The sequence below is a fragment of the Syzygium oleosum genome, unplaced genomic scaffold (genome assembly GCF_021117445.2).
Source record: "Syzygium oleosum isolate NSW1041296 unplaced genomic scaffold, Sole_v2.1 Sole_v2.17, whole genome shotgun sequence".
Taxonomy (NCBI): Eukaryota; Viridiplantae; Streptophyta; class Magnoliopsida; order Myrtales; family Myrtaceae; genus Syzygium; species Syzygium oleosum.
In genome coordinates, this window is record NW_026607501.1 from 3694993 (window position 1) to 3710401 (window position 15409).

A 15409-nucleotide genomic window follows, 5' to 3' on the forward strand; every position below is an offset into this window, starting at 1 on the left:
ACTATTGCAGAAAGATAGAAACATCAAAATATGTGAGGTTCGATAAGATATCTTAGGACTCAAGAGACCGGAGACTTTTGTTTGCAGCAGTAATTGAGTCCACAGTCTAAGCTAAGGCCAAGAATTGGAAAAGCTTGAGGACATTATCCACATCACGTATAAATGATAGAGTAATTAAATAACAGTAAAAACATTTTCGTATTTGTTTCTCCACCATCATCATGAACAAAAATTTCTTTGATTGTCTAAAGATTTAATTAAGTGCGCAGTTCAACTCTATCAATAATATATTTCAACTACACAAATGATCAGATTTTAGCACCACTTGTGGAGACGTAGTTTTTCTTTTAATTTGGTTGTGTTCATAATAAAAGCCTAAGAAGAAACCAGTAGTTTTAGCCCAACATTTGCAAAATTGTACAGTAAAGTCGGAGCATTTTCACTCAATGTACTTAAACCATCGGATCTTGCCGGTCGCAGATACCAACCTAAAGATCTAACAGTTACAGCAGAAAAGGTTGCAGAGGATGGGATGATAAAGTTCTAGGACTTGGAGTCTAAATCGTGACATGATCATGTATGTCATAGCGAGGATGACTGCAGTTCATCAGAGGGAAGGATATGATGCCCAGCAATGAGATCGTCAGCTTTAGGGGCCTGAGCGGGTCGTCTTACAATGAACAAGCAAAGGGAAGGGTATGTCCAGCAATCCCTCTCATTGAACAACTTTAGCTAAATGGAAAGCACATATTAGGAGAGAGTTCCCTATGCTGGTGGTCGAGTTCTCCGGCGAAGTCAAGAAACCATAGGGTCGAGGATTCGTTGCTGCCATTCAGATGTTATCCTAACATTAGTCCGAGCCCCAACGTGACCCTTGACATTCGCTACACGCCGCCTTCGTCTGACTACATATTAAGGTGAGTTATTCTGTCCTTGTTTCCTTCTCCATAGTCGAATTACTTCATGTTAAGCCCGCTAACAATATCCGTGTGTTGTCAAAGCTTGTGAACTTTAAGAATCCCATTGAATCCTTCAAATCGTGATGTTGATCGACCGTCAAATGTAATATAAACCCAAGTCTGCTTGCATTTTCGATCTCGATTTCATATTCTATCTTGTTATTGTTCTTTCAACGTTGATGTAATTTCGCGCATATTTCATTTAGTGGAAAATTGTGTTTTATCCCGACCCTTGCCAACGGTGTTTTATGTACTCGAAAATTTGAATCTTGACGATTTCATTTTCCTATCGTTGATTTTTTATTTTTTTTTTGCTTTCATTTTCTTAGCATGTAGATTGAGTTTTCTTTTTTTAATATCTAGATAATGTCAATAACAAAACACAAAAGAAAAAGGCCATTTAGGTACATTTAGTCGTTTCTCGTCTTATAAGATATGTCTAAAGAGAGAGAGAGGAATAAGAAATGGTCAGATACATCGAAAGGAAAGGCACAGGAAAGGGAGTCGCCTGTGTGTTTGAGCAAACAATGACTGTAACCCACAGCACTAATGATGACTTGGCAAGAGACCGAGACTTTTCCCAGGCCAACGAAGACCAAAGACTTTTCAATGCATGTGCCCTTACATGTTTTTCTTACGAGGGGGTAGACATTACGGGTGATCGGTTCCCGGATGAGCGTAGAATCGGGAAACGGATTCAGTCTAATGAAATTGGTCACTTTTTTGTCCCATTATTTGATGTCATCTTTTCGTGTTCCCTACTAACTTTTTAGAAAAACAAGTCTTAGTAAAAGTACCGTAACTATGTGCTCATATATCTTCTATGATAAATAAAAATTAAAAAAACAGGTTCATAAATTGCAGATCGAAAACAATAAATTAAACCAACCAATCATCAAAAGATAATGATTATTTTGCAACCATAAATGATCAAACATTAGTAATGATCCTCAAATTGAAAAGACGAACTAAAAAATGTACTTCACTTAAGGATTAGTTCACATTTTTTGAAGAAATAAAAAAATAAATACGTAGTTGATCCGATCCGGTCAGTCCGATTCCCTTTGGAACCGAGAACCGAATCGCCTGGATACCTGTTTCACTTTTAAGAATCGGAAACCGAACTGATACTTTCAGGAATCGGATCAAATTAGCCGATCCGATCCGGTCCAGACGGTTTTTAATTTGGGCGGTTTGTTTTGCACAATCCTTAATGTACGTGCATGATTGATCACTATGCAAATCATACAAAATAAGTTATTAACAAATTGATAGACCAAGGCTGCGCATGACAACTATTCTGTGCCCCGGAACAGATACTGCTGAAAAATGATTCTTTTTGATTCTGTGCCCGAAATTGATTCTGAGCATTTTAAGGCGTTTGTTAACGGCCCAAAATTCCATCCCTGTAATAGAAAAAGAACAGAAATGCGCTTGGTAACGCCACAAAATTTCTTTTTATTAATAATATTTTTAAATATTTTAATATTTCTTTTTTTTCTTTTCTTTTTTTCTTTTCCTCCTTCTTGGCCATGGCATACTCGCTGGCCATGACCGGTAAAATATTTTTTTATTAATAATATTTTTTATTAAAAATATATATTTGTATTTTTTTGGGCCATGGCCTGGTATGGCCGGTAAAATATTTTTTTATTAATAATATTTTTTATTAAAAATATATATTTTAATTTTTTTTGGCCATGGCCTGGTCGCCAGTTATGGCTGGTAAAATATTTTTTTCTTTTTTTTTGTCATAGCCTGTAAAATATTTTTTTTATTAATAATTTTTTTTATTAAAAATATATATTTTTATTTTTTTTTGCCATGGCCGGTAAAATATTTTTTTTATTAATAATATTTTTTATTAAAAATATATATTTTTTCTTTTTTTGCCATGGCCTGGTCACCGGCCATGGCCGGTAAAATATTTTTTTTATTAATAATTTTTTTTATTAAAAATATATTTTTTTCTTTTTTTTGCCATGGCATGGTCGTCGGCCATGGCCGGTAAAATATTTTTTATTTTAATAATATTTTTTATTAATAATATTTTTTATTAAAATATTTTATTCTCGTCAGATCCGGCGAGGGCGGTCCTCGGGCTGGACATTAGAAACTACATTAAAAACCAAGAAAAGGAAGAAGAAAAAAAAATTGATTCTCAAAATTGTTCCCAGAATCAAGAAGCTACTTTTTTTTTATTCTTGAAAACTGATTCTGGGAACAATTTTTGATAAAATTGTGCCCAGAATCAAAAAATTAAACAAACGCATTTTTGTTCCCAAACTGATTCTGAGAACAAAAGAACAGAATCAAATACTGTTTGGCAAGTTGCCATGCGCAGCTTAAGTACATTTTTTTTTTTTTTTTGGTAAGGCCCAAGTATATTCTTTTCTAGTTCTAAAAGCTGCTGAAACATGAAAAATACACAGAAACCAAAGCACACGCAGCTAAGAAGTGACAAGCATTGAAAAAGGCAATCATGGCGGTTTGCGAACAAAATGCAGAAAACCATGTCCCAAAGAAAGAGAGAAAATAAACAGACATAAAGCCTCGTTCCTACCTTTGCAAAGAGAACCGTCGATGTGATTTGACCCGTCGTTGCAGAAGCACATCAACTGATCAGTCTGGTTGAACGCGCACCGCCCGCCGGAGTGCTCGCAGGCGCTGCACTCCTTCGCCGCCTCCCAGTCCAGCACGAACCCCTCGCTCATCGCCCCGGCGAACTCCTCCACCGCGTTCGCCCCCGTCACCGCCGTCCTCTTCACCGCCGCCGCCACCATCTCCTCGCAGCCCAACTCCCCCTCGTACGACGCCACCACCTCAAGGCTTCTGTTCACGAACACGTACGACCGGTTATCACCGGATCGCAAGCAATCGATGGGCACGGCGGGCATGGACTCCACCGGAGGAGCTGTGCAGTTGAAGAAAAAGGTGAGATTGACGTTGGCGGAGTTGTAACCGAGCGGAAGCGAGCCGAGCGTGAGGTTGTGGCGGGCCCTGGGGCATCTCTGTTCGGCGACGTCGATGTCGACGAGAGTCAGGGTTTGGTTGTCGTAGTTGATGTCGGTGACGAAGTAGGCGTCGCCCGGAAGAGAGAGGGTCGGGTGAACGGAGCCATACGGGCAATCGAGGCCGAGGCCTGGGTAGCCGCAGTGCACGGGGGCGTCACTGTCGTTCCAGAATGGATACCGGATGGGGACGTTGCCACATAGGAACGAGGATGAGACGGGGTCGCAAATGGTCGAGAAAGCGGATCGGACACCATGGAAGCTCACGAAGAAGAAGAAGAAGAGGAGGAGGAGGAGGGAGAGAGAAGGAGAGAGAGTGCAGAGATGGCGGTGGCTTGGCATTTTTCTTTGTTCTTGTCTTAGTGAGGGAGAAGATCATCGTCTGGCAATTTAGAAGCGGATCACTCCCTTTATTCCTTAATCCGGTTGCTACACGCCACTACTCCTCTTCTCTTTAGCTTTGTATTTGTCTCATGGGAAACATGGTTATTTGATTAAATGATGTACCCATAATTTAATGAAAAAAGTGTCGGAAAGGTCATAAATCCCTATAGAATTAGTGCCGATTTAGTCATAAACTTTTTTTAATTATGACAATTTGGTCCTAAATCTTTTGATCTAGAGCCAATTCAGTTTTTCCGGCTAATTTTGGCTGGATATTATTGACGTGAACGCCGGCTGGCCTACGTGACACCGTCAGTGCTGACATGGAGAATTTTTAATAATATTTTTAGATTTTTTTAATTTTTTCTTTATTTTCCTTTCTTCTACCATTGGCCGGTGACTGGCCATGGCAGGGGCAAGAATCCCAATGAAATGTGCAATATAATATAAACAATTAATTTTTGTTAGCACTAAAGTTTTGTAAATTGGAAGAAAAGAAAAAAGGAAAAATCTACAATTAATTTGCGCTGCTTAGTAGGATTTGTATAACGGGAGTTTCGTTCCTTAGTGTAGCTTAGAGGTCCCTTCGACTCGGAAGTTTCATGGTTTGTGCTGGATCATCAATGTCAACATTTCAACAAGTTGACTAGGAAGTTTCATGGTTTGTTCCTCAAGACTTTCCAGGGAAAATTTTCCGTGTGGGACATTGATGCATTAACATAGGGTGTTCGAATAATGCACGAATGTGAATCCAATTCACATCAACTCTTGAATCGGATAGGCCTAATTCATTTAATGAGTATAGTTGAAAGATTTGTCATTTCATTGAAAGATTTTATTATGGATCATTCTAAAGAACTAGCTAGGCAACAAATGTTACAGTTGTAAACGCACCAACTTCCTTCGTGATTAAGTGTAATCAATGTGTAAGCAATTCCTTGTTATCTGTGATGCTTAATCAGTGATCTTGAGGTCAAGCTTGGTAGTCTCCCTATAGTGTCGACGCTAAGTCGAACCCTTTGTGGTCGAAGCCAGGTCAAGCCTTTTCGTCTCCTTTTCCATTCCGATGTTAGAAAGAACTCTTCATGGTCGAAGCCTAGTCAAAGCTTAGCTCGAAAACTAGATCTGTTAGCACCATGTATTGATGAAATTAATATCCATAATTATATTATAATATACGATGTTAATATTCTGGTATGTGATAGAAAGCCTACGTAAATATTCAGATGATGAGGTAATGTTAGGTATATTACGGTGGGTCCATTAATTTGATTTACTAAGCAATGTCTCAGACTACATAAGTCACCTTTTAATCAGATAATATACTTCGCGTTATTCTTCCCATGGCATAGGATTACCTATTTCTTTCCCTTTCTTTACCTTGCAGGAAAGAAGGGAAAACGATTGATCGTCTAATTTTTCCTAGAAAACAAGATAGAAGCAAAATTAGCAATTCATGTTTCAATGATTTATACATTAGTAAATGGCCCGCAAAGATATATAATGTGCTCTTTTTCCTTTAAGTTCGATATAACCAGTCTCACAAATAGAGACACTCCTGGCTGGAAGAGAAATTTTGATTTTTGACTCGTTCAAATCAGAGTTAACGCTGAACATTTGAAGTGTCATTTTCTGGTTTTCTTTTGATTCTTCTTCTTGGCTGCCTTTTTGGTTGAGATATTTTCTCCGAAGCATGACATTTGGAGAGAGTGTTTAAGTTCGACTTTAAACCATTGATTGGACTCTAAAACAATATGATTACACCTTTGAATTGCCAATGCACGATATTTTGGTGAACTATAATGTATGCATTTCGAGAAGGACCGAAAGGGGGATGATTTTCGCACTGATGAAGAATCAACCACATCCATCTCTTTCGCACTTCAGTCCGGAGAAAGTGAATGAAAAAGAATTTCTCCATCCTATAAAAAAGTCTTTTTCAAAGTGAGAACCTATAAAAGAAGTTCCACTTTTCGATTTCAACTACATGGGAAGAAATGCGGAGGAAATTGCTTTGCATGTTTCCTGGCGGCATCTTCCTTATCACTTCCACCCCTAGACCCAGTTTCAACGTTTTATAGCCATCCTTTTATTTCCATCCTTGCAGGAAATACCACATCCATCTCTTTCACACTTCAGTCTTCGGAGAAGGTAAATAAGAAAAGAATTTCTCCATCCTCGGCATGCCTCTCTTAACTCTGATCCCTCATTCCACATGATATTCTGCACCCGTGAGAGCGTGAACTTTACTCAAATGGGTGACGCAGCCGTTCTCCTTCTCTCCTCCCCTTCGCACTCCATCCTCGTCTTTGTCCTCGTCGTCCTCATCGTCCCACGAGTTCTCTTATGCGAGGGAGACGACGATGTCCACTATACTGAATGCCGCCGCTCTTTTAGTTGCGGAACCGTCGAAAATTTAACTTATCCTTTCTGGGGAGGCGGCCGACCCCAATTCTGTGGACTTGAAGGATTCAAGGTCGAGTGCTCTGAGGAGCAGCACCCTATCCTTGAGTACCAAGCGCAAAAGCACCAAGTCCTCAAGATTGATCAACATCTTCGTACGATGACGATCGCGAGGATGGATCTGGTGGACGGTACGTGCTTGGGCGAGTTTAGGAATACTAGCATGATGGATTCCACTCTCTTTCATATGAGCTCAGCCGTTAAGAGCCTCAGCATCTTCTACGGATGTTTGGACTCGTTGAAGAACGTAAGCAACGAGTTCGAGTGCTTCTACAACGACTCCAGGAAGTCGGCTTTCTTCATGGATGACATTTTCTTGAATAGTCACCCGTTTAACGTCACCAACTGCATCAAGAGCATCAAGGTTCCTGTTCTTCAGAGCGCCCTCGATGATATTGGCAGACGCAATATCAGCTTGCAAGAAGCTTTGAATCGAGGTTTCGACGCTCAGTATAGTGACCAACCTGAGTGCTCGGCGTGCGCTTCTTCTGGCGGGTTATGCGGTAGCAGCTCCTCTTCTTCATCATCTAGTTTCACGTGTCATTGCCACAACAAACCAAACGCTGGTACCTGCAATCACCCTGGTACGTTCTTTAGGTAGCAGTCCCAAGTGATCATTCTCTACTTCATTTGGTGGGTTCTTTTCTGTATCAGCGCATGAGATTCTATTATCGACAGCGTAGAATATGCATGAAAATCACTAAACCTTGAGCTGCTGCGGAGTTAGTTTTGATTAGTACCTCGAAGATCATATGGCCAATGGAACCTGAGAACTTGTCCAGAGAAAACTCAATTCGATTGAATGTGATCCGCTTGTTTCTTTTGCTGGAAATTTGATGGCGCCGTACTTGTTTTGTCTTCCTCCATCTAAGAATATCATGCGACAAGAATGACTTTTCTATGATTTTTCTTTTTGGGGCGCCTAGCAAGAGGAAATTTCAAGTTAGCTACTGCTTGGCCATCAATTCTTCAGGGAGAGACTCGTTTTCGCTGACTAGTCACGAAGATTTGTATAATGGGAGGCTTGTTCCTAATTGTAATTTAGAGGTCCCTTTGACTAGGAAGTTTCATGGTTTGTTCCTCAGGATTTTGTGGGGAAAAGTTTTTGCAAATTTTCTTCATTGGGTGTTTGAATAATGCACGCATCAGACGACTTTCTGCCTCGCTTGGTATTTGCTTCGAAGTTGAAGAACTAGCACATGACCGTGATAGGAGTTAGGACCAATTCAAACCAACCATTTGATGTTTCCACAAATGCTTTCCACACTCTCTCCTACCTCTTTCTCCTTTCCTCTGCAATCCTCTGCCTCCTTCCTGTCCAAATGAATCATCAAAACTTCATGTGTGTAGCTAATTGTCACCCATTGGTCCTTATCATCGTCTTCACCAACTCAGTCTATCTGGCTCTATCGGATGATGCATAATACAAGGCCTGCATGCCTCGGAACTGCAGATATGGGCCAAACTTTAGCTATCCCTTTAGGATTTCTGGCGAACAAGAGTCCTATTGTGGCTATCCGAATTTCCAGATTACCTGCAAAGAGATATACCCTGTCCTGACTTTCTCGACGGGGAGTTTATCATTGAGGATATCTTCCATGCGACCAATTCGTTCCTCCTAATTAATGCCCCCATGTACCAGGAATCCTGTGATGCTCTGCCACGTAATATCAGCCTCTAAAGGACGCCTTTCAATCTCAGTTCTACTAATGCCGATTTCTTCTTCTGCTATAATTGCACCTCACAGCCGACAGGTTTTTACATATCCAATGGACTGTGCTAGCAACTCCACCCACCGTTCTTTGCTTTTTTCCCGAGGAAGAATTTGGAAATGGATTACTATTCTGCCGTCAGCTCCTGCTATTCTGCAGTTAGCATACCTGTTTACATTAATGCCAATTTCAATAGCTTGAAGAAGGGGTTACTATTGAACTGGAAGGCAATTACTGCAATTAATTGTTAGATCTTTATGGTTTAAATACATTGAATAGAGATGCTTTGACTTTACTGTAAAATTTTGCAAATGTTGGGCTAAAACTACTGGTTTCTTCTTGGGCTTTTATTATGAACACAACCAAATGAAAAGAAAAACTATGTCTCCACAAGTGGTGCTAAAATCTGATCATTTGTGTAGTTGAAATAAATTATTGATAGAGGTGAACTACGCACTTATTTATACGTGCTGTTAATAATGTCCTTAAGCTTTTCCAATTTCTTCGCCTTGGCTTAGATTGTGGACTCGCTTACTGCTGCATAGAAAACTCTCCAATCTCTTGGGTCCCAAGATATGTTATCGGAATCTCATATATTTTTTATGTTTCTATCTTTCTGCAATAGTTTGCGAGTTATCAAATGGGTGTTTACGATTCAAGAAGCTTGAAAATTCTTGCCTGAACATCAGCTGCCCACTTGTTTTATCCGTGGAATGACTTCTACTCAAGCCTATAGGTCCGTTTAGAAGCCAAAAGAGTTGAGACATGACTAGAACATCCCACGCATTCAATTAGTGCCACAGAAAGTTTATCTGTCTTCGCCTCTGATACCACATTGTTGATCATATTGCAGAGTATTTGCTACTTCTATACCAGTTAGAAATTTTTTTTTCCTGTCTTCCTGTGCATCCCCTGATAGCTCTAGTATTCAGGATTTTAGCTAATGTCTATCCTCGTTAGTCAATCAGCTACAGATCCATTAGCATGTGCTTTCAATTTCTCTAGAAAGATGTCACCAATTGATCCACGAAAAGAGTTCAAGAGGAGGACTGAGCCAACTGGTGATATTGTAATCTTTTCGCTCGATCGTGGTGCTTTTTCTTTCTTGAAACTGAATGTGCTATAACCTCATGATGTTCCCTGATCCTTATATCTCAGACACTTTGAACTCATCAGTGTGCAATTCAGTTGACACATTTTTCACTTTTGATGACTACTGTCTCAGGAAAACGAAAGGTTGGACTGAAAATCGGAATAGGTAATTATTTCAAGACTCACTCTTCCATTTCTCTATATTTTCTCTGCAATTAGTTCCGACTCTTTGACAGAAAGCTTGTATCAGTGCTCAACGGAATCAATGTTTGCAATAAAATCTTAGAAGCCTTGATAAAATGATGAAGTGAGATTGCTGCTAAAAAATATTCTTCTTTTTTTTTAGGAATGGTTGCATCAGGAGCTGGAATTGCGGTCACCCTTATCTTAATGCTTTCCTTCACGAATAAACCAGTGATTAGAATGATTATGGCTTTGATAAAGCATAGGAGCGAACATTGCGATGGTGAAATGCAAATCGAGGGACTCGTCTTTTCGAGAAGATACACCTACCAAGACATCAAGAGGATGACTAACTCTTTCAAAGAAAAGTTAGGCCAGGGAGGCTATGGCTTCGTGTACAAAGGCAAGCTTCAAGACGGTCAACTTGTGGCGGTGAAGCTGCTAAAGAAGCTGAAAGGTGATGCAGAAGAATTTTTCAATGAAGTTGCAAGCATAAGTAGGACTTCTCATGTTAATGTTGTCAGCCTCTTGGGGTTCTGTTTTGAAGGAAGCAAAAGAGCTTTGGTTTATGAGTTCATGCCTAATGGATCACTCGAGAAGTTCATATTCAACAGGAGTAACACTTGGGAGGTAGATCAGCAATTGAGTTGGGACACATTGTACCAGATTTCGCTTGGCATAGCTCACGGGCTAGAGTACTTGCATAGAGGATGCAACACGAGGATCTTGCACTTTGATATAAAGCCTCACAACATTCTCCTTGACGCAAACTATTGTCCCAAGATTTCTGACTTTGGTCTTGCCAAAATATGCCCAAGAGAAGAGAGCATCGTGTCATTGCTTGGTGCCCGGGGCACCGCCGGATACATTGCTCCGGAGCTGATCATAAGGAACATCGGAGGGGTTTCTCACAAATCCGATGTCTATAGCTACGGTATGATGGTTCTAGAGATGGTTGGTAAGAGGAAAAATATTGAAGTCACAGTAGATCGAACCAGCGAAATATACTTCCCTCATTGGGTCCACCGACGCCTGGAACTCCGAGAAGAGCTTGGGCTATGTGGGATCATAAATGAGGAGGACGAACAAATCACGAAGAAGATGATTGTAATAGGGTTATGGTGCATTCAGATCGATCCGAGAGCTCGACCATGTATGACCCAAGTTGTGGAGATGCTAAAAGGAAGTGTTGACGCCTTGCAAATTCCTCCCAAACCCATTTTGTCATCACCCTCAAGATTGTTTACGGCTTGTCCATGTGAAAGTTCGTCTCTGCAAGAGAGTAATGACTCAAATTGGGGTTATTCAATGTCAAGTATAAGAGACTGACATAGTTTGTAACATACTATTTGAAAAAAAAAAAAAAGCAACTGCAAAATTAATGATTAGTGAGTTGTTCATAAATTTGTGATCAAATGTCTTGGTTGAATTTCTACAAGCACGATGCCAAAAAAAAGAAGTGAAATTGCATTGTCAACACCTAAATTTTCACATATGGATCTCTATCACATTTTATCAAAATTAGGAATCTAATTTATGACATAAATTGACCCCGTAACCCAAAAAAATTGACCCCATATCATTAAGTATTTACATAGCTTACTACATCTCATCACGATTAGGGACATTGTGATTTTAGAATTTTCACTACGGCATGGTTAATCCAATTCACAGACCATAAATAAAATATAAAACAAATGAAAAAAATAAGTTAAATAATTATAAAAAAAATGGAAACAAAGCTAGCAGATCAGTTTATATTTCACAAATACATTAACTTTATCATACCAATTCGGGGTGAGCATGGTTCCAGGGTAGAATTTAGAACCTAAGAACCTGACCGGTGGGAATCTGCAGATTCCAGGTTCAAGGTATGCAAGAATTAGGGAACCTGTTTTGATGAATAGGTTCTAGCTAGGTGGAACCCGGAACCTGAAATCTTAAACAAGTTTTTTGTGTTTTTTCTTAGTCTATGTCTTCGTGTGATCCCGCAGTGTTCCATGGCGTTAGATGATGAGTGTATAATCTAGTACCACTAGTTTAAGCTTTCATTTTATAACTTATTAATGTTTCATATTTTTCGTGTGTCCAAATATAAGTTATGGTCAGTGGATCGTAGCAGCAAGTGGTTGTTATTAAAGGTGATGATTCACTGCAACTGTTCAATTAATAATACATGTAGAATTTGGGTAGACCTTGAAACCGACCTTAGAACTTGTGACAGGATAGGTTCCAAATTCCAAGATACGTAGTGTAGGTTCCAGGTTCCAAAATATGAGAAATCTGTTCCCATAGATAGGTTCCAGGTTTTAGGGAGAACCTGAAATCGCTTATTCCTAATACCAATTAACCACTAAGAATGGACCTCATTTTGAAATGGAGCATAGTGAAATATTGGTGGGACAAAGAGGAAGCACGCATCACATGGCCTCAAGCATGCAAGGAAGGAGGCACGCATCACATGGCCTCAAGCACGCAAGGAAGGAGGCACCCACTTTGCCCTAATCTTTTTCAGAACATTTGGCTTAAAGGCTTGAAGTATGTAAAGAAAAAAGGAAATGGGATTTTAAAGGACATATTCTCTCTCTCTCTCTCTCTCTCTCTCTCTCTCTCTCTCTCTCTCTCTCTCTCTCTCTCTCTCTCTCTCTCTCTCTCTCTGTAGGTTAGACGATATTTTCCTTGATTTTCCATATTTCTTATGATAATGTATATATCTAAGAGATTCTCCGTATCTCCATTTGATTCTGCAAATTTGATATGTTACCTTAGCTAATGTCGCAACCTACCCCTCGAGGGCTGCCTCGGGAAGTAGATTTAGAGGTATTTTATGAGATCATCTCTAAGTTCATACCTCGCGTGATATTGTTTGTTTAAATCTATATGTTCGATAGGAGTCGCCACTAATCACGATGAAGGGTCGGCTAGAAACCCTAATCAAGATGCGGGAGTGTTATCTAAAAAACATACGCAAACAGAGATTCTTAGGGATTGGAGACTTAATTACACTAGTTTTTTCAACTAATGCCTTTTCAATACCTAAACTTGACTATTTGCCAACCAAAATGTCAGGGCATTCTTTCACAAATCGAGAATTTAAAATTTCGTCCTAACCATTCTAAAAAAGAAAAACAACAAAAAAATGTATTTAAAGTGCGCAATCAAATGAAAACAGAATGAAAGTGCACAAACAGCAACCTAGCATCGTCTCTAAAAAAAAAACAATAAAAAATCCCTAAGTAAAGCCCTAAAAGCTTATTCAATTTTGGTTTCAATTTTTTTTCAAACCTAAAGTGTTTATTAAAAGCTCTAAACTATGTGAATTCTAATTTTTTTTATAGCTTTTTTCCCATTTTTTTATTTTTCTGGATTTTCTGAATTTTTTTATATTTTTTCTGAATTTTTTTATTTTGAAAAAGGATAAGGACTCCGGACCGGGTCAAGGAATTCGGTCCAATTAGCTAGTCTGATTCAGACTCTAGCGGTCCGGGTCAGATTCGCAATTCGGACCGGTCCTTGGGCCCAGTTAAAATTTGGGTCTCTTCTGATGGGCTATCAACAATTCAAGCCCAAGTTTTCCAATTTTTTATTCATTTTAGCCCAACTAAAAGTTCAGCCCAGTCACAATAATATTGAGCCCATTTACCTGTCTTAATCTCTAGCCCATCAGCTCCTCTGCTCCGACCCAAAGAGAACCCGACCCGGTTTTCATTATATCCGAAATTTCTATTTCTTTTTCTTATTATTTTTAATTTCTTTTATTCTCTATTTTGTATTTCTTTTTTTTCTTTTTTTTTGTATTTTCTATTTTTCCTTTTCTCTGTGTCGTCTTCCTCCTTACGTCTTCCTCACCAGAGCTCCCCTGGACCAATTTTTAACGCGAACCTCATACCGGAGCTCTGGCCAACGGATCCCGCCATCAACACTAACTGCCAACACCGACCACCACTTCCCGTCGGTCGGCCGACGCCAAATCACTGCCGGCCACTAGCTGGTCGGCAGTTTCTGAAACGCCGGTCACCTATTCCGGCCCAAAAAATTCATTCACCAAATCCATACAACTAATCTAGTATACAAACAAGCATATGCGTACTAAAACGGAGATGAGTAGACTAACTCGGGCGGCCTCAAACCACTGGCTTAGCTCCGGCGAGGGGGAATATATCTCCGACCGAAGTCTCATCCATGACCGAACCCTTATGCATAAATGCCACAGAAATCACGGAAAAACCACGGATTCAGTATTGATTCATCAAACTAAGACCGAATCAAGCACAAAAGAACGAGCTCCATGCATCGATTTCACGAAAATCAATTCGGTTCTTCAATTAAGCATTTTGTCGAACATATGATATGCAACTTCAGGAACGATTTTTCTGATTTTATTTCCAAACGATTTTCCGCTTAAACACAACATACAAAGTTCTGAATCACCAATAAATTCCACAAATCCGCTTCGGTTTCACACGATTTTGACCAGAAATCATTCATTAAATTCGGCGCTCTATGCCTCAGTGAGAAAACAAAGCATTACAAGCAGAAAGTTTACCTGGTTACTGTGGCAAGAAGGAAACGTTAGGATCTAGTCAACTGAGTTCCACAAAGTCGTCAGCCTTCTTTTCCCTGACGACGAACAGTTTTAGTTGATGTCTTCTTCGTTGAAATTTCTATTTTTGGAGTTTTGCAAAAGAAATGAATGCTTGGATGGTCGACCAAAATTCGGGTGTCAATAGATAATAATCTCACAAAACCTATAAATAGGTTGTACCCTTCATAATTATACATCCAATACATAGAAATTCCATAATTTTCAATTTCACATATTTTTAATCTGTTGCCGTGATTTGAAGGAGCTCATTCGGGCCGAAGTACTGAAGGCAAGATTAATGTACTTGTTTCGTTTCAATCTTTATTTCCTCGATTCATTGTCATTAGAGCTTAAACTCCGAAGTTCAAAGTCGAATATGAGAGCAAAATGTCTCGATCTTACGGAGTAATGAGTTCCTTTTTTTATAAGGAGATGTATGTGTTTTCACGTCTAGGATCAATGTTATCTTTGGTAGAATCAGTCTTTTTTTTTTTATGTTAATTGAAAAAAGTTACATTTCGGTTTGTTTTAAGGTTGATGCTTGTCGGTATTTTAAATCCTAATATATCCCATTGCAAGGCCGTGAGTTCCTCATCATCTTTGTTGAATATCCATGTTTCCTTGTATCATTTCAGCTCATTTAGTGATTATTTAATTTTAAGGATAGCAATGTTAGTGCTACTATTAATCATGCTGCAATTAGTTTGTTCCTGAACAAAGGCTTTGAGATTACCTGGATTGGCGACACATCGCAGTGTGAAAATTACACCGAATCGGGGGGAAGATGCGGGCGCAACTGGACAAGGCAGGAATTCAATTGTTTTTGCCCTGATGGAGCCCATTCAGCGATCTGCAATGGATCGCCAGTAACAGGAAGCGTCCCTTCAGGTATGTATGCTTAATCTCACCTGATATGTGGTTGTCAATTAACTAAAGCTGTTCGATGAGATGGATTGCTGGGCATACCCTTCCCTTTGCTTGTTAATTGGAAAACAGCCGGCTTATGCCCCCTAAAATATC

The 15409-nt window shown here is 39.5% G+C and overlaps 3 protein-coding genes and 1 long non-coding RNA gene across 5 annotated transcripts in view; 3 read left to right on the forward strand and 1 right to left on the reverse strand.

The window, feature by feature from the left end:
* The window catches only part of LOC115676690 (LEAF RUST 10 DISEASE-RESISTANCE LOCUS RECEPTOR-LIKE PROTEIN KINASE-like 1.2), a 34840-nt gene extending 24899 nt beyond the window's left edge, over positions 1 to 9941 (forward strand). Inside the window, exon 2 of the mRNA XM_030599653.2 lies at positions 9718 to 9941. The gene's annotated coding sequence lies outside the window, so the exon portion shown is untranslated. The remainder of the gene's footprint in view (positions 1 to 9717) is intronic.
* The window catches only part of LOC130140234 (LEAF RUST 10 DISEASE-RESISTANCE LOCUS RECEPTOR-LIKE PROTEIN KINASE-like 2.7), a 36495-nt gene that overhangs the window by 20138 nt on the left and 948 nt on the right, over positions 1 to 15409 (forward strand). The window lies entirely within an intron of this gene.
* On the forward strand, positions 6506 to 9564 carry LOC130140236 (LEAF RUST 10 DISEASE-RESISTANCE LOCUS RECEPTOR-LIKE PROTEIN KINASE-like 2.7). The gene has a single exon (XM_056319084.1). The coding sequence runs from the start codon at positions 6570 to 6572 to the stop codon at positions 7416 to 7418; it is 849 nt and encodes a 282-aa protein (XP_056175059.1). The 5' UTR covers positions 6506 to 6569; the 3' UTR covers positions 7419 to 9564.
* On the reverse strand, positions 10537 to 14464 carry LOC130140237 (uncharacterized). Of its 2 annotated transcripts, XR_008818252.1 has the most exons (3): positions 14351 to 14464; positions 13895 to 13997; positions 10537 to 11076 (listed from the first exon to the last, which is right to left on the reverse strand). It is a non-coding gene; the product is annotated as an uncharacterized LOC130140237 (long non-coding RNA). The 2 variants fall into 2 exon arrangements; XR_008818253.1 differs by lacking the exon at positions 13895 to 13997.